This window comes from Bombus affinis, chromosome 14, assembly GCF_024516045.1.
Source record: "Bombus affinis isolate iyBomAffi1 chromosome 14, iyBomAffi1.2, whole genome shotgun sequence".
NCBI lineage: Eukaryota > Metazoa > Arthropoda > Insecta > Hymenoptera > Apidae > Bombus > Bombus affinis.
Window position 1 is genome coordinate 2,064,962 of NC_066357.1, and position 19,424 is coordinate 2,084,385.

Below are 19,424 nucleotides of genomic sequence, written 5' to 3' on the forward strand. Positions count from 1 at the left end.
AAAGACAACAACAACGACGAAACACGGTATTTCTTATGTTTTGCCGTATTTTACAAGAACGGACCGGACTTTATTTCACCTGTAAACAAATTTTAAATCCACGAATGGACATATAGCGTATCGATAAGTAGAAATAAAGTCGAGTGTTCTTTTACTAAACTAATGGGCCTCGTGATACCTATTCTTATGCAGTAAAGTCAGTAATAACGGAAACGTCGTCACAGCGATCTTTCGAGGATACACGATTTCCTCGGATGGTAATTTGGCGGACGGTAGGTAGATTAAACCCTCGAGGCAGCGGGTGCAGCAGCCTGCTTACCGTATGCTCCCCATATGGCTCGTCCTCCCTCGAAAAAGCGACCCGCGTAGGCTCGAGCGCCTTATTCACCCTGCCCTGTTGGCCCACCTTCTCACTACCCTTTACCTGCAAATCCTTGTAATAGGTGCAACTATATTTTCACTACTAATGCTCGTGATTATGCCAAATCACGCTATCATTCGTCCACCACGATAATTCGAAGATCAAAAGCGGATCGATTCGATTTCGATGTATCGAGAACCTGAAAAGTATAAATAAAATAAACCTAAACGAACCTAAAAATAGATGAATAAAAAATAAGACTACAGGTATTACGTAGTAATTGAAACGCGATACGCGAGATATTCGTGCATAATATACACGATGATGTTAATGTTACGCAAGCCTAATGCATATCGAATGACACGTTATAAGCATTAGATATTACAAACTGTACGAGAGTATGTAATTTTATTAAGTATAATTTTCTACTCTGTTCGTTCGCATTATGCATGTGCCAGTTCGCACGCTGTTCGATCATAAGTCATATTTATCCGAAAATTATAAAGTCGGACAGAATTTATAAGGACGACCCAATTTACGATAAAGGTTCAGATCACTCTGGATAAATGCGAGTTAAGTAGGTAAAACCGACGGACGCGTTACACCGATCACTGATCAACCTGATCGCACCACCATCACTAACAGTATATGCCTTCTCCGGATGTGGGCGGCGCTGTTTTTGGATAGTCTCGTCAGACGTTATCGTGAATTACTCGTTAATTCGTGAGAACTGCTTAAATTTCCGTTCTTACCTTATATCGATTTAGTATTATAATTTATATACCGGAAACAAATATCCGTAAGACTTTGAACAAGTACGCTGCGCGGTATGGACCTTTCGATCGAACAAAAGTTCTTTTTAAATATTCATCGAATTTATTAGAACGGATTTAGATGAAAAATGTATCGGGCAAACGTATCTGATGTTTATCATATCGATTCGTAATTTGATTCGTTTAATATTCAGTAACCTGTAACAGATCGAACAAAAACCGGTGTAATTTCCGATTAAAACCAACCTGCCGCCAATTCATTATACGTTTCGTTTCCAACACGTTTTCTTCCTACACGACAAATAACCCGAGATGCGAATCAGTGAAAAAATGCTAGACGAGAAACCGTGAACTGTCGTTGGAAGTTTTTGTTCGAAAAATAAATACCTGCTGATCCAATCTCTCGATAATACATGCGCGTTAAAATAGGTGCGAAGAGCATTTCTGAGACAACACTGCGAAGATCGGCGAACGATTACAAGCTTCTACCTTTCCTTTTTCTTCTACCGCACTACGCGCGTACTTTTTTCTTCCATTTTTTCTACTTTTATCTCTGTTTTTCTCGTGGGAATAGGCACGATCAGATTGTCAACGGGATCAGAACCGAATCTTGAAAAAAAAGAAAAGAAAGTTTAAGGAAATTTACTGGCACCTACCTCTTCTAGTGAGATATTCCAGTTAGCTGAAACACACCGAGGCAAAATTCACGGCCTTCCTCTGGGAATGCATAGTCAATGAGAGGATGACGGTTCGCGATAAGATTTACTAAGCTTCGCCTTAGTTGTACTTTTGCTCCTTCTTCATTAGTAAGTTTCTGCTCTATTCACGGAAAGCATAGCCTCGAAAGCTCGTAGCGATTGTTATCGTCTTCGTACGAAGTTCCACGCGATTCTAATAGGCCGATTTATTTATAACGCCATTTCGAACGATCTTTCTCACTGATTAATTTCTGGAGACGATAACGATTTCCACTAATTTTTAACGATGCCTTATCTGCATCTAAAACCATTTTTTGAACCATTAAGAATTTCTAGCTCCGTTATTTTTTTTTTTTTTTACGTGTGTTAAATTGTAAATAATTGTAATAAATGCATATAACATAAAAATTGTCGTAAAATGTAATTCCTATGCGATTAAACGAAAAAGTGGAAAAATGGTAAATGTGGAAAGTGGTAAATATCGAACGTATTGTATCGACAGTCGTGTTCAAGCTGCTATTACAACCTGCCACTGATTCCAATGTTCCAACAGCGCTTACAGGTGTCAACATTCTCCATGAGACATCTGACACCAATGTCATGGTTCTTCATATTCTAAATAGACCGGGTGGTCCTCTCACCTCTTTTGATCCTATCTTCGGACGATCTCAGACCGACAAGCTTACCGCTACTTACTAAAACGACACACGGACGAGGAGCGGATGACTGCGGTGAAATCGTCTGCGTGTAACACGAAAGAATTACAGGCCTCGCAAGCGTCCCGCAAGTGTCCGATACCAGCTATGCGCTTTTTATCGAAGGAAAAGAAAAGAAAAGTGAAATCATACGAAAGAAGACAGAAAAAAATAGTTTCTCTTTCGTAACTTCTTTTTCTATAAAATGAAACAAAAGTGCAGAACTGAAAGTTGTTTCCGGAATTTTTTCAACATCGAACGCGTTCGCTTGTTGCGCCTGAAAGCCAACGTTGGTGGACAAGAGGCGTGTAACGAAGTAAAACGGGACGCTTAATTTTACGCGATCGTCGTTCATTCTGCTTTTCGAATTATTCTACCGGTTACCAGAATGTTTTTACAGCCTTTTACGTTCTCATCGCTGGTACAGCTATAACCGTTTCGAGGGTCGTATTGTAAAGTCATGCCGCTCTCGAGCGGTCACGTGCGCATTGAGCCATCAAGACAAATATATTGAGGAAGAGGCGGTACGCTTATTACAGACGAACGACTCTTTCTCGGCCACAAATCAAATAACATTTTGGTGTTGGTAACAACAGAGACGTAACGTTTATTCGACGATCTTGCTTGCATTTATAATTTCTAAAATAAATGCACGTTTCGAAGATATTGAAAGGAAACGGAAGAATTCCGTGAAAGATTCGATACAATTTGACGCTGGCCGATAGACAGAAACGCGATAAATAATTGTTCACGCACATGATCGGCGTTCTATCGTTATTATCGCCGAGAGAAACGAATCGGAGTTGTAGTAAAAATAAAACGTCGGTTTAGGCAATCAGACTACCTACTTTTATACGATGCCTCTGGAAGGATGAACGAATGATATGGACGGTGAAGAAGGGATAAGCCAGAAGAGAAAATTATCCCGTCAGAGTAGAAGGTGAAACGTGTCTCGCACTTACGTCCGCCCACGCTTGCAACTCGTTACGACTCTAAAGGAATTCACAATACACGTTTCGTGACCCTGTCAGCGTTTTACCACCTTTAGTATCTTTACATTGTAATCTGATGATAGCAGACCAGGCCGTAATGTTAACTGGATTGGACTTTAACAAGATACGGTTCCCTCTTATTGCGTACGGAAATTGTATAAAACAAGAAAAAGGTTGGTAATAGTAACTAACTGCGTATATTTTGGCTGTCAGTTAAAGTATTAAAGATTAAGTCATTCGTAATTCAAAAGCTTGCTCGAGTGAACTTAGTTATACGGATGTTTTACCGAATTAACGATAATTTAAACAACTAAACTCGTCGTAAAAATTCTCAAAATAAAAATTATTTAGTTGAGCTTATAGCTGTAAACTTAAATTGTTATATATGTACATATATTTTTTTTGTTATAGTAAAGTTTATTTCAATCTATAGGAATTAATTGGTATTCTACTAAAATATGATTTATTGTTTCTATTTGTACTATTAATCGATTTAAAGGCGGAGGAAGGAAACGATTACGGCGAATTTATACCACCGATTCTCCGCCTCTCGACGCATCTTCGGTCGCTTAATCTAATAAAGCAATTAATAACTAATAACTTAATACCGCTCGTCTTCGATAAAGTCCATAATTACATACTCTTTAATTACGTGTATCCTGTGTCCGATCGATTCGGCGTTATTTGATTATCGTTTCGAGAGCATACACGAATTAACGAAGAGGCGGAACTGTTTGTTTTCGGAAGACTGATTAACCTTGAGCAAGAGTAAATTTATAACTCTGAAATTCTTGATCGGCGTTTGATCAGCCGTTTAGACGTCCATATACGTACCTGCCATAGCCTGTGCAGCAAAAGTATACAAATGAATAAATTGCAAATCGCTAAAATAGAAGAATACGTATAATCATTAAAATAAAAATAAATCGAATTCGTTTTACCAAGAGGAAAACTCCTACCTTGCTACTTCGAATTCATTTTATCGTTAAATACCGGGAAAGAAAATAAAGAAATCGAAAGATCGACAGAATCTTCCGTATCTTCTCGACGATACAAATTGACAACTTAAGAATAAAGACGAAGAGGAAGAGAAAAGTTCGAATCTGTGATCCATGAATACGTGTGCCCGAAATGCAACCATAACCATGTTGATGCGGATTCTCTTGAAAGAATCGTTCGATATAAAAATCTTCTGAAACGTGAACGCGCCGGTTCAACGTGACTCGAAGCACAACACTCGAGCACCAGGACGAGTTCGATCGATTCTCCTTCGAATTTCTAGCCGTACCCTATATATTTAGCATATCCCCCATAACTGACAGCATGTTATTTCACCAACAAATAATACGCAAGAACCATTGTGTATCCGGCGAAGAGCACTTGAGATTGGAGGGCACCCTTAAACGCTTTTAAATACACGCGGAATGGGTAGAAAGGGTGTTGGAGGGCGTCCAAGAGAGAGCCGAGGACAGAGGGTGAACATGGCCACGTAGAAACGTGCGGTCCCGCTACCTGCTAAATTACTACGAACAACTACAGCCGACAAGGAACGAGAAAGAATACTTTCCTCTCGGGACTCCAATTATCGCGCATCGAAAGGTCTTGCTGATGACGAGAACACAACAGATCTAAAGACGTACACGGTATTCGTCCTTTCTTGAACATTGCGATCGTTGCATAAGCGGTTTCCTGTATTTAAAATGCAACAAGTAAAAGTATCTGGACAAGCGATGTATCTACGAGTATTGAAAATAACTATGAAGGAGAGAGAGAGTGAACGTTGATATAAAAATATTTATAATTTGACGCGATCGAAAATTATATCGTAATATTTAGTAAATTGGACAGGAATTCTGTTGTAGCGTTATAATTGTACAATTTTAGGATTATTATTTGAAATTTCTATGCTTCTCCGAATAAACAACTGTAATTTTATTGTAATTATAATTTTGTTTAACGTTGCGAGTAAGCAGGTTGTAGAGAACAAGTAGTTAGTAGACAACGCGATATGTCGTTAATCGAAGTTCGTAAATAAAACAGGATATACATTGAATTTACGTTATTTGTAATGAAAACGCTCGCATTGTATCACGAATTTTTGCTTGGAATCAGAACCAACGATCTCATCCCATCGTTCAAACTTTGCTCGGCTTTACCTTCCTTCCCTTTCTTCTCTTTTCCCTTTTGTATCTTCCACCAAGATTCTTCGTTTCCTTCTCCTACCTTCCTACGTCGTCCGTTCTCCTATTCTATCAAAACGGTTCCCACGACTTTCGACTGAAACCGAACTACCAACACTTTTGCTTTTTTATCTTTTATCATATCATATACTACGATCGCGTTTAAGTTATATAAATTAAGTTAAATTAAATTAAGTTAAGTTATGTAAATATTCCAATTATAATCTAATTAGTTAACGTTAAACAAAACATGGAAGGAATAATCGAACGGAAAAAGAAACGAATTTTTTCGTTTTACAAAGATTTAAAAGATGATGAAGCTGCGTGGATAGCGTCAGATTATGACATTCTAGTATATAAAAGTAAACGTCACATTGAAGCATATCATCCGAATGAATAGGATTGGTATTAGTCGCCATTTAGTAGATATTAGTTGGTAGGATAGACAAGGATAATATGTTTTAATTCAAACGCACCATGGCCGTCGTGGCTCGTTATTCACGCATATATTTCACAAGATTAGGATTCATCAAAACTCTCCTAACTAGCCGGTATCCACGGTCTATCGTGATTTTAAGCTTTTGTGCGACTCTCGTCTCGTCGCGACGACTGTGCATCAATTTGTTCAAAAGGAGATAAATAGGTAGAAAGAGAAAAAGATAGTAGGCACATTTTCCTGGATTCAGTCAACTAAATGTATATAAGCCGATTATATTCTTCCCATCGTATTGAATGGAAGGCCAAATTAGAAACTTCAGATAAATTCACGATGCTTCTACGAATGTGTCTACTAATAACTTTGCTTCATTAAGATTTATGATATCATTACTCTGCTATATCTATTGAAGCAGACTTTGGAAAGTAAAAGATAATATGAAAAATAAAAGTAAACGAAGCATTTATTTCAAAAATATTTCAAGTACGAAATAACTAAAGAGAAAATGCATTGTTTTAATGCGTTTTTTCGTCGTTGATACGATAATAGATCATGTGGACATGAGAATGAATTCGACAAATTACATTGGCTGAACTGAGGCGAGGAAAAAGAAAAACGGAAGGAGCGATTAACTTTCCCAAAGTTAAAGATTGAAACTACCATGCACCAAAGGACCTACGTCGAAGTTGAGAAAATTCTGGTTAATTGGCGCCAGAGGGGAAAAATTGATTTCCAGAAGCCTCGAACGACCCACGTAGAAAATAGCTTCGAAGTCATGGTGGCCCGAACCATCCCAGTGATTCGTATTACGACTGGGAAAAACGATTTGTACCACCATTTCGTTGAAGAATTTCTCGAAATGTAAACGACAAACAGCAGAAATTGAAACAATTTCAGAGATGACCATCGCGCAACTGTCTCGCAAGATGTTAAAGAACAAGGTGTCTCACGATTCTCGCTGAAAGTTAGGATTTCGTGCATTTCCTTCCTAAAACTTTCATTAACAATTTCATAGACTCTTAATAGCCGTACATTCGATACGCTACTATCGGTAAATAGCAGAACATCAAAGAGGAGGAAGCTAAAAAAAAAAAAAAAAAGAAAAAGATGAAACAATCGTGCTTTCTTTTTGAAAACAATCCGCGCATTGAAATAAGCGATACAATGGGCCGTCTGCCGAGGCTAAAGAGTCCTCGTAAAACAACAGTTGATCCAAACCAGAGGAAAAGATTATGGAAGAAAAAAGAAATAAAGAAGAAGAGAGAATGGTTAGAACGTAACAATATGGCACCCTCCTGTGTGATCGAGTGGCTCTCTGATTGAGAGTAAAATTTCATTTTCCTCCTACTGTTAGGTTGCTGCCACTACACCAACTCTGTCAATTTTCGCTCATCGGTAACCTTAATCTCCGATACTTTGTTTTAATAACGACCAATTAATATTAAATAACATCTTGAAAGTGAAAAATGTACACTTGTCTTGAAATTACGTATAGGTGTAATTAAAATATACGTAAAGATTTGAAAGCAACAGATACCTGTAAAAAATGCACACGTTAGAACATTTCCGTGTAAATATAAAAGAAATTAAACGAATCTAATTCTTTGACGCAATTGAAGCACGACACGATTATCGTATTACGATAGGTTGAAATTTTTATGTGGAAACAGATTATCGTGAAAAATTCACGCAAAATAAATTCGAAATTCAGCGTTAAAATGTACCGCCAGTATCCACGTGAGATGTATACATACATTCAACATAAATTACATGGTACGCATTGACGACCTGGCGCCCCACATTCTGACGCTTGCCAAATTTCAACGTTCAACGAACAGTTCGCCGATTCCCAATGATTATCCACTTAAATCCTGAAGTCGCGAGTAATTATGTGAGGGTGCGAGGGTCAATTTGATAATTGCGTTATTCCGTTGCAAATAATTACCACCTTTCTCAAATGCAAATCTTACGTGGCCAGTTTCTACGTTCTTCTTCCCTTAATTGTCTAAAACAAGGCTCATTATTCTCTTCGATAACAATGCTTGGAAGAGCTATTAATTTGCATTATAAAGCTGTAAATTCCTTCTCTTTTTGTCTCTTCCTTGATTTATGCGTTTCTATTTAACCTTAAAGCGGCTTGGATCGTAAAGATCTATGTTTATCTGTGTTTAATAGATACTAAGTATACGCTATTTTTCCTTCGTACTTTAATTTGATTTGTTCCATCTACGTTGCATCTAAAAGACAAATATCTAAAGACTAAACTATATAATAGAAAAATAATATATAGGAAAACGATATTAACCTACTTGTCTGTGAAATAAACGTTTTCGTATCTCAGATAACTTTCAGGATCTGTTTCTTCTACAAAGATTTCAAATTCTCATGAGATATAAATGAAATTTCCCAGGCTGTATGATATTTATTTTAAATTATTTTATAGTACATATATTAACATATACATACATAGAAAGAATGAAAGAGCATGTAAAGGCAACTGCGTTCAGCTGAGGTTAAAGAGGGGAGAAGCACGCGTCTGCCACGCTCCCAGTGTACACACCTGGGACCAGTTGGCCAGCGAGAGAAATCTTTTTCACCCTAAGTACAAACAATATCTAATTATTAACAAATTACGATTACGAAATTGAAAATATTTCAGAAATCTACGAACCAAATCGTTATATGTCGATTAGAATTTTCTTGTTATAAACAAACATGCTTTGATCCATCCATCGGTATGTTTGTACTCTGTTGTATTCAGCAAGTTTACGCTCTTATCAAAAGTATTACTTTCACGGACAATATATTTCGTTGGCACTGAAATCGATCTCACTTGTCAACGACGAAGTTCAGGCTATTTATCACAAAGTCAACCATAGAAGTTAGAAACATGGAATCGCCAGGATGATCCAATACTTCGTTTTCCTAATTTTGTGTGTAACAAGGTTCGAGGGAACTCGTACGAATTCATACGACGGAGGAAGTAAAATTATTCGAGCGAATGTCCTTTGAGTTTCGGTGGAAGAGCACCCGTTCGAAGTTCCTTCCTCCACGGGTTTCAAAGATATCGTGCTTAAAAATATATACTTATTATGTGGTGTAACATAACGTTTCACGGATAGATCGTATATTATTGAAAAAGTAAATTGTGAAAGACGAGTAGGAAATAAGGTGTATACTTATTTAACGATATAGAATTTCACGGAACATTAGAGAATGCCGAAAACACAGGGCAATGCATAAGCTTAACCATCAAGAAGAAAATCGGCAAACCGCTAATTGCACCGCAAGGTAAATAAAACGAAAACGCCGACAGGAAACTGAAAATAGGCGGAAAACCCGAAATGGTATTAAAGTCGCATTAAACACATCGGTCGTAACTTCCGGTACATTTCCGAAAATACCGATTTATTCGAAATTAATATATAGGGTGTTTTATTTTTGTCCTGCCAAACGATGTTAGCATATTGTACAATTAAAAATAAGAAAAAGATGTAACGTAAAATGAAATAAAAATAATTAATAGAAATTCTTAATTTATCTATATTTTAATACAAAAGCAACGAAATTTCCAATTTCCTCTGTGATTTTATGATTACGAGATATGAAACATACAAATTAACGAAAAATATAGTTTTGCATAGTTTTGATGGAGGTAGTAACGAAGCTCCTTTGAGTAAACAACTATATTAAAAAAGGAAATAAAAGTGAGCAGCAGGCTGGTGCCGGTTTTGGCGCTCTCTAAAACGCCTGAACCGATGATCATATTCCAGATAACCTGGTTAACCCCTCTAGCCCGTTATTATAATATTTGCCAAGCCAAAACATAGTAATTGCTTATTTGCTCGAGCCCAATTACCACAGCCTCCATATACATCCATGAATTTTTCGTACTACGTGACGAGCAAGATATCTATAGAGCTCGTCTTTATTATTTATTTTAGATGTCTACATCACACTATCGTAATATCTGTATGCTTGCGTGTGTCTTCTTTCTAAAATCATTAAATATCTGTATTTCTACTTTTGAGTTACTTTCCGTTGGTAATCTTATCGTAATCATAAATTATAATTTTTATGAACGAATAAAAGATTATATCGTATAAGTTTCAATAATCTATAAACGTAAACACATGTATCTCTATATTTACACCGTTCTAAATTTAATTTTGTTAAACGCGTAATCTTCAACGTATTCACTTAAAGATGATAAATGTATCAACACATTATAGAAATAGATAAAATAACGTAAAGATTATGGAATCGAATGAACAAATAGTAGTAGTTTTATCTATATTTCATTGCTAACATAATGAGAACCGTAACAATTAACTATTACTAATAATATAATGTTATTTCTCATATAAATAATTTACTTTACCTTATTTTATTATACGATAAAATTGAATTCGTAGTTTCGAATACGTACTTTGTTAGCCGCGCTCGTATCGTTACCGACATCGCGTATTCCTACCTTATTGACTGTCAACGTTATAGCAGTTCTGTTTTAGCCGTCACTTCGTATCGAAAATAAGTTCCCTGTTAATTGATAGCGCCTGATCAAATTCACGGAATTCATCAACCAATTGATCGAACTCGAGTATGATCAAATATCGTATCAAGTATGGATCTCTTCGTCTAATACAACATATATATCTGTCTCTGTTGTTCAGTATCGTTATCCTTGCCGCACAGTAGCATTCTCTTTGTGCTGCTCGTACATATATCTGTCTTTGTCGTACATAAATGCGTTCCTTGTCTATGACTAAATCATGTGCTGCTATCAATTGAAGACAGGAGAACATCAACTTTACCATGTGATGATAGATGGCAGCATATAGCTTACATTTGAACAAGGAGGTATATGTTCTTGTGTTTAATAAGGAGCGCAATACCGTGCGACAAGGACGGAGATACGAGCGGCGCTAGACAGAGAGGACGACACTGTGCGACAAGGACAGACATACGAGCGGTGCTAGACAGAAAGGGCGATAACGTGTGAACTACTTCATATAAATCTATGCTATTCTAAATCGCGGCGACAGACTGTCGCGGTGATGATGCTGCCACAAGCCGCTTTTATGCACCAGGCCTCGAAGTATTTATTGCAGATAAAACCGGTATACTCAATCAAAATGACTCCTGGTATTGCTTTGTTCGTTTCAAATATGTAAAGGAACCATACGCGATGAATAATGCATTTTTATCCTACAGTTCTTTGACTAACATATTGTTGCAGTACGGGAGGTCGTTCATGCAAATTTTTATTCGACTGTCTCGAAGTGCAACTTAATGCAATTGCAAAGAACCAGAATAAGCGCAGACTTTTAGAAGAAATGCGTATTTACCTGTTGAGGTATTTCTACAGATTGATACTAGAGAAAGGTTCTGAACGAACCATAAGCGACATTCGAGTATCCGATTATAACGATCCGTAATAAAATGATAACACGCTTAGCTTAAGGAAAGAAGGAAAGATATCTTTAAATTACGGTAATCTATCTATATATTGAATCTTAATGTGTTGCGTTTAGAAATTATTATGGTATTGCAGTTGATTCACGTAGAGAACCAAAACAGTCGTGATTGTTGATCACGCGTATAAGATGTATCTAAGATCACATGTATATGTATAAAATGTTACATACATACATACAATGTTACAAGCCGGTTAGTAATATTTTAATTGTTCCTTAGATGGCAATTTTAATTTGCATCATTGCATGCTTCTTTACCGCCTACGCATCAATTTTTATTTGTAATATTTGCATTTAGATGGCGTTATGATATCCATCAGCTGATTCACATTTGTAAATTCACACGTATGCTCTCTACTGAATGTTTTTATTTTCTCTTGAATCTTATAAAATACTTAGTAATTTAGTAAACAACTTCATACACTATTTAAAATACTAACTTTGTAACAACATAATATTTCTAACAATATACATAATAATGTTTACTAATCGTTCACTCGAAGCAGTGAGTTTCAACTCACAATTATCTACTACGAAGTACGTGCCTAAAATTTCATATTCTTCCATTTATATGATCACAATTTTTTGTATTCGTTTTAATTGTTTAATATTTTCCAGATCGCATCAATCTGCGAACGTTCAAACAACAGAAATTGTTTATAATCAAAATCCTGTGCAAACTGTCGAAACAAGAACTGTCGAGGTATTTGTAAATATATCTTAAAAATATGGTTAAATTTGATTTTAATAATTTTGCATTGTTTAGACTCAAACTATAACCGAAGAGAAGAAGAAGCCAGAAGTGAACTATGAAAGACTGGCCCAATTTTTAAATAGAGTTACACCTTGTATATTGGAAGCATTAGATGAATCTTATGGAACCAATGCATTTGAAGATTATGAACCAAAAATTGATGAAGATTTACTGACAAGCACACAGCTTCTGCAAAAAATTCATAGCATTGAATCTGATTCTCAGGCATTTGTTTTCTTTCATAGCTATTAATTTCTTCCATTCCCTCGTGTTATTTAATAATATTTTTAGATGAAAGTAAGTGATATGAGTTGGAGTATTGGAGGAGGAACATTGGCAGTTTCTTTTGGTATTCCTTACCATGAAACATGGTGTGACCATCTATCTAAAATGCAATTGTACAATCAAACAAAAGATGGTAGTTTCACAGATAATCCAAATAAAACGCTGGAAACAAATGCCTGTATAACAACATTGGCTTATCATCCAACTGAACCATCCATTATAGCTGCTGGTTTATTCAATGGTAGTTTACTTAATTGCAAAATTTCTAGAAAAAGCATGTTATTTATAAACTAAAAACTAATTGTAAATATTATTTATACCAAGGTGATGTTCTTGTATGGAACTTAAGAGACAATGTATCAGTGGCACCAACAACAATTTGTACCCATGGGGATTGTGTGTCTCAAGTATATTGGAAAGCAAGAACTATAAATGATGTGTCTTTGCTTGTGAGCGCCAGCAAAGATGGATATATTTTCATCCACAAGATGATGGCCAATTTTACAGTTGCTCGTGAATATAAACGGTAATTCTTTTAATACTATCAACACGTTTTTACAAACATCTATTTATAATCACATACGTTGTATATTTTTAGACTGAAATTAACCAAAGAATATAATCCAATAGAAAACTCAAGGCCACGTAGCGCAGGTGGCACACGTGAACGCGCTATGGAATCCGGATTATGTATTACTGCCTTCGATTTTTCGTCCAGAGATCCCATATTTTTTATCGTGGGTACTTTATGCGGTGGAATATACAAATGTAGCTTAGATCGTGTTGCTCCTATCGAAGGTATCTAATAAATTCTTAAACTTTATTTTATTCTATGAAAGTAATCATCAATTTTTAATTTTAGATGATGAAACTCTAATGGATCCTGTAGTAGACGAGTATGAAAGGCACGAAGGTAGTATTACGTGCATTAAATGTTCCCCGATACGTAATCTTTTCGTCACTGCTGGCACTGACAAAGAAATTCGTATATATCACTTTGAAGAGGTAATAATTTTACCGTTAGAGTTTATTTTTGTACTTTGAACGCCATAATAGATTGAAATCTTTATATAATCTAGCATACGAACTTGTGGTCGATTTCTTGTGAAAATACAATCGTGGGTTTAGCATGGATGCTCGGGAATCAAGACATATTCGCAACTTATGGTGCTGGTTCGGAGATTAGATTGTATAACGTCACTGGTGGAAAATCTGTGACAAATATAAATTTTGAGACCACTGATAGACAAAACACTAGCTGCTTACGTGTGAATTTAAGAAAGTAAGCATTCGTAATACATATAATATGTATGTGTAAATTTGAAGTATGAATCAATAATATATGATTTGCAATAATATGTAATTTGTATTATATTCTTTGTAATACTTGTTTTATAGAAATATGGCTGCCATCAGTGACACGCAAGGAACTATAGAAATTTGGAAAATCCCAAGGCAATTATTGTAAAGATATTAAATAACATGCATTATAAAATTGCTTTTTTATGTATTCATTGTATCATCAATCAATTGTATTATCTTGTAATCCACATAAAAACATGTATATATTTATTGTGTAACATCATACATTACTTTTATAAGAAAAGGCAATCACGCACGCACACATTTTCAATATACACTGTTCTATTTCCGACTTCCTCTTCCTAATAAATATAATAACATGCAACAAAATTAGGCACGATATTAATAACACATGATTATTACATCAGATATTCTATGATTTAAATAGCTTAACATATATTTTAAACTAGACTTCATTGAGTAAAAATAACTTGACAAATTTATTGCGAAAATGTATGAAAGAAGCAATAATGCCACGCGTCCAATTGTAAGTTAATATTTAAGACAGCACCAATTCAAAACACAACGAAACTAAAATATTTTAATTTTCAGATTTAATCACAAAGTGTATCAAATATAATGCAGTTTTTTAAATTCTCGTATAAATTTACTCTTTTTCTATTTATGCTATAGTAACATTTTTCGATAATTTATGAGGAAATAAGCAATTCTCTGAATTGTTTACGATTGTAAATTGGAGTAAATAAATGAATACTTCCACATTATATAAACATATATTTATTAATCCTTTCACTACGAGCGTCGCCTATAGACGACGTCCGCGAGATGACCTATGTGTACGAACGTCGTCTATAGACGACGTCCGCGGGATACCAATTTGTTATTGTAAAATGTAATTTTTAATTTTTAAATATATTTTTATTAATAATAATTGCAAGATCTCCAAATATGTTGTTATATAACACTTAAAGAATCGTACGATCCGGATAATGACGAGGCTGCACCGAAAGATGTAAGTCCGAACACCAGTTTACCTACGCGCAAGATATGCACGCTTTCCGTCGCAGTGCTCCGTTCAGTACCGCTATTCCGGCGGCACGGTGGCCCGTACAGCGGTGTCGACGGAGCACACTGCCGTAGCGAAAGGGTTAATACTATGCAACAACCAAATAAATACTTTTATTCACTCGACAAATTATTTCATAGTTATTTACACGTTTCCTTTAAGTTCCATTATCTTTTATCTTGCTGATATCTGATATCTGATGTCACAACTATCTGTAATCATGAATTTTCAAAACCTGACTATAGATGACTAACTCAACACGACTAACTTATCACGACTAAATCAACAAGACTAAATCAACACGACTAAATCAACACGACTAAATCAACATGACTAACTCAGCATGACTAACTCAGCATGACTAAGTACAAACTGTCCGTAGACATGAATTTTCATGCATAACATAACAATCTTTCTCAGCATGACTAAGTACAAACTGTCCGTAGACATGAATTTTCATGCATAACATAACAATCTTTCATTTTGGTACATAAATTCAAAGTATGTATGCACAATCAGATTTGAAAATAAGATAATGACATAAGACAAAGAGTATGATATAATAAAAAAATTAAGTAAAGAAAATAAAAAATAATCATGTTTCACTACAAAGAAAGAAACATCAATTCGGATAAATAAATATAAACAAATATAATTCTTTTTGCCTGTATCTTCAATGGGCTATATCTTATTTCATTTAAGAGGGTATTCTAGTCTAGAGGCATGAATTTCGGGCGGTTTTTGAAGCTCTGTACAAACGAAACAAAAAATATTTTTACTATCCATTTTCTATCATTTTTTTATTGATATTTTCAGATTACATAAAAAATTAACCGAAAAAAACTCAAAATTCACAAAGTTATGAACTGGCAAAGTGGAGGGTCCAAAAAAAGGGTGTCCTGGCGTGCATGATTTCAACCCTTCTGGTCATGTGAAACGAAAAAGCCGAACGGATTCTTAATTAGTATAGATGCGGCTATAGCATGAACCTTGGAGAAGTCAAAAAAATATTTTTTCACTATATTTTTTGGCATAATAAAAATTTTTGGCAAAATAAAAATTTTGATCTGAGCGTGGTTGACGCGATAAAAGAATGTATAAAGAACATTCACACCAAATTTCAAATAAATCGGTTCATTAGAGCTTGAGATACCGTGCACGCCAACTCGAAAAAAGTAGTTTCGAGAAAAACGCGTTTAAAGTTTTGAGACAAGTTTCCGGCAATTTTACTCATAGAATGGTACAGCATATTTACATATTTTTAATCGGTGATTCCTGCTCTATACAAGAAACTTCGTCTCGCCTGACTGCGAACGCATGAGCTTCTGGGCCAATCGTGATTCCCATGACGCTTATGATTTTTAATATGGGTATAAAACCTTCATTAAAAATACATACTGCGAGGAAAGTGGAAATTTGAATTGTCTGCGTTCCTGCGTGGATGTGCTTCGGAGCAAAAGTCCATATTAACGAATTTCGTTATTATTTTGAGTTTCAGAACCCAAACATCGGGGCCCGGTGTGTCGCTCGCACCGGTTCCCGGGCCTCTTTCGATCACAGCCGAGTCGGTTGGAGTCCGGCACTACCACGTCACTCCCCCCCCCTCCCCCAAAAGTGGCCTGGTGTCCGTGCGGATTTCCTCCACGTAAAAAAAAAAAAAAAAAAAAAAGAAGAACCCAAACATCGTTCCAATTGAATTATTAAATTACAAATACATTAAAAAGGTTTAAAATACAATAACGATTTTATGAGAGTATTCATACGTAGGCACTCGGGCAGTGTCGACCGTCTATAGTTCATTTGTTCCGGTCGGACCGGAGCAGATGCCGTGTCACAAAAATGGCACTGAGAAAAATGGTACAATGGTAATGAGTAACTCATAAAATATTTGAAATTTTGAAAAATCCTTTTAAGGGCATATTCTTGAATATTTAAACTTTGGAAATACGAAAAAAAATTTTCGACTTTTTAAAATTTATAGACTGGAATACACCCTTAAATTCTTGTAATTTTGCAGCTTCATAGTAGTGAGGAATTAGATAAATAGAAAGAATGTCACAGAGAATTAGAACAAGCTTGATTTGTATTTGAAAATTATATCAGAATCAAATTTCATATTTTTAAGACGTCTTGTTCATAAAATGACTTATAATTCTTCCGTATTTTACATATGTACAACAAATTTAAATTATGAAATCTCTATTAAGTGCTCATATATTGCAATTATTCAGGTCCTGATTAATTTTTGGTGAGTCATCGAGATATAACGAAATGCACAGTAATACATTTAAAACTGCTAGATCTTACATTTAGATATGAATTTGTAATATTTCATTCCTATTGCATACCACGTAAAGAGATACGTCTTATGACTAATTTTCAAAGAAGTTGAATCATATAAATAAATATATAACTCTCTGTTGAGAAGTAACTTAAGGACTATTTCAACACATTTATTTCATAACGAAATGTATGACGAAGAAACCAAAGAAATCGTAAAACTTATTCACTTTTCTATTGATACGTGACACACTTAAACTTCCTGAACGTTCTATAGCGGATCTCTTCTATGACCTTCTTCGATATTTATGCAAATACGTTGAACAATACTTTACCGGATGCTATAATTAAAACATAATTAATCTGTAAACATTATGTTAATGAAATATACATACTCAACACAGTTATGAATTCAAGTAAAATCCAATAACATTGCAATAAAATGAAAAACAAGCTGCTAATAATTCAAATGTTTTCATCCATACTTTTAGAGGTTTTTCCTGAAAAGTATGGAATGTTTGTCCTGAAAATAACGATTTTTAATTTTCGTTCTGAAAAGAACGGATTTTAATTTTCGTTCTGAAAATAACGGTTTTTAATTTTTGTTCTGAAAAGAACGATTGTTAATTTTCGTTCTGAAAATAAGAGCTTTTAATTTTCGTTCTGAAAAGAACGGTTTTTAATTTTTGTTCTGAAAAGAACGATTTTTAATTTTCGTTCTGAAAATAAGGGCTTTTAATTTTCGTTCTGAAAAGAACGGTTTTTAATTTTCGTTCTGAAAAGAACGGATTTTAATTTTCGTCCAGAAAATAACGGTTTTTAATTTTTGTTCCGAAAAGAACGGTTTTCAATTTTCGTTCTGAAAATAAGGGTCTTTAACTTTCGTTCTGAAAAGAACGGTTTTTAATTTTCGTTCTGAAAAGAACGGTTTTTAATTTTCGTTCTGTAAATAACGGTTTTTAATTTTTGTTTTGAATTGAACGGTTTTTAAATTTCGTTCTGAAAATAACGATTTTTAATTTTCGTTCTGAAAATAACGGTTTTTAATTTTCGTTCTGAAAAGAACGATTTTTAATTTTCGTTCTGAAAATAAGGGCTTTTAATTTTCGTCCTGGAAAGAACGGATTTTAATTTTCGTCCTGGAAAGAACGGTTTTTAATTTTTGTTCCAAAAAGTACGGTTTTTAATTTTCGTTCTGAAAATAAGGGCTTTTAATTTTCGTTCTGAAAAGAACGATTTTTAATTTTCGTTCTGTAAATAACGGTTTTTAATTTTTGTTTTGAATAGAACGGTTTTTAAATTTCGTTCTGAAAATAAGGGTTTCTAATTTTCGTTCTGAAAATAACGGTTTTTAATTTTCGTTCTGAAAAGAACGATTTTTAATTTTCGTTCTGAAAATAAGGGCTTTTAATTTTCGTCCTGGAAAGAACGGATTTTAATTTTCGTCCTGGAAAGAACGGATTTTAATTTTCGTCCTGGAAAGAACGGATTTTAATTTTCGTCCTGGAAAGAACGGTTTTTAATTTTTGTTCCAAAAAGTACGGTTTTTAATTTTCGTTCTGAAAATAAGGGCTTTTAATTTTCGTTCTGAAAAGAACGGTTTTTAATTTTCGTTCTGTAAATAACGGTTTTTAATTTTTGTTTTGAATAGAACGGTTTTTAAATTTCGTTCTGAAAATAAGGGTTTTTAATTTTCGTTCTGAAAATAACGGTTTTTAATTTTTGTTCTGAAAAGAACGATTTTTAATTTTCGTTGAGAAAATAAGGGCTTTTAATTTTCGTTCTGAAAAGAACGGTTTTTAATTTTCGTCCTGGAAAGAACGGATTTTAATTTTCGTCCTGGAAAGAACGGATTTTAATTTTCGTCCTGGAAAGAACGGTTTTTAATTTTTGTTCCAAAAAGTACGGTTTTTAATTTTCGTTCTGAAAATAAGGGCTTTTAATTTTCGTTCTGAAAATAAGGGCTTTTAATTTTCGTTCTGAAAATAAGGGCTTTTAATTTTCGTTCTGAAAAGAACGGTTTTTAATTTTTGTTCTGAAAAGAACGATATTTAATTTTCGTTCTGAAAAGAACGGTTTTTATTTTTCGTTCTGAAAAGAACGG

The 19,424-nt window shown here is 34.7% G+C and overlaps 1 protein-coding gene and 1 long non-coding RNA gene across 2 annotated transcripts; one reads left to right on the top strand and one right to left on the bottom strand.

Annotated features, from left to right (window-relative positions):
- Window positions 1–2,239: 2,239 nt before the first annotated feature.
- LOC126923874 (uncharacterized) lies at window positions 2,240–9,239 on the bottom strand. The gene is made up of 4 exons (XR_007713342.1): window positions 8,807–9,239; window positions 8,445–8,733; window positions 7,890–8,372; window positions 2,240–7,672 (listed from the first exon to the last, which is right to left on the bottom strand). It is a non-coding gene; the product is annotated as an uncharacterized LOC126923874 (long non-coding RNA).
- Window positions 9,240–11,963: 2,724 nt separating this feature from the next.
- LOC126924633 (cytoplasmic dynein 2 intermediate chain 2-like) lies at window positions 11,964–14,305 on the top strand. The gene is made up of 9 exons (XM_050739342.1): window positions 11,964–12,149; window positions 12,231–12,315; window positions 12,379–12,591; window positions 12,658–12,892; window positions 12,976–13,177; window positions 13,250–13,449; window positions 13,514–13,656; window positions 13,731–13,933; window positions 14,050–14,305. The coding sequence occupies exons 1-9, from the start codon at window positions 12,091–12,093 to the stop codon at window positions 14,117–14,119; spliced, it is 1,410 nt and encodes a 469-aa protein (XP_050595299.1). The 5' UTR covers window positions 11,964–12,090; the 3' UTR covers window positions 14,120–14,305.
- Window positions 14,306–19,424: the final 5,119 nt, after the last annotated feature.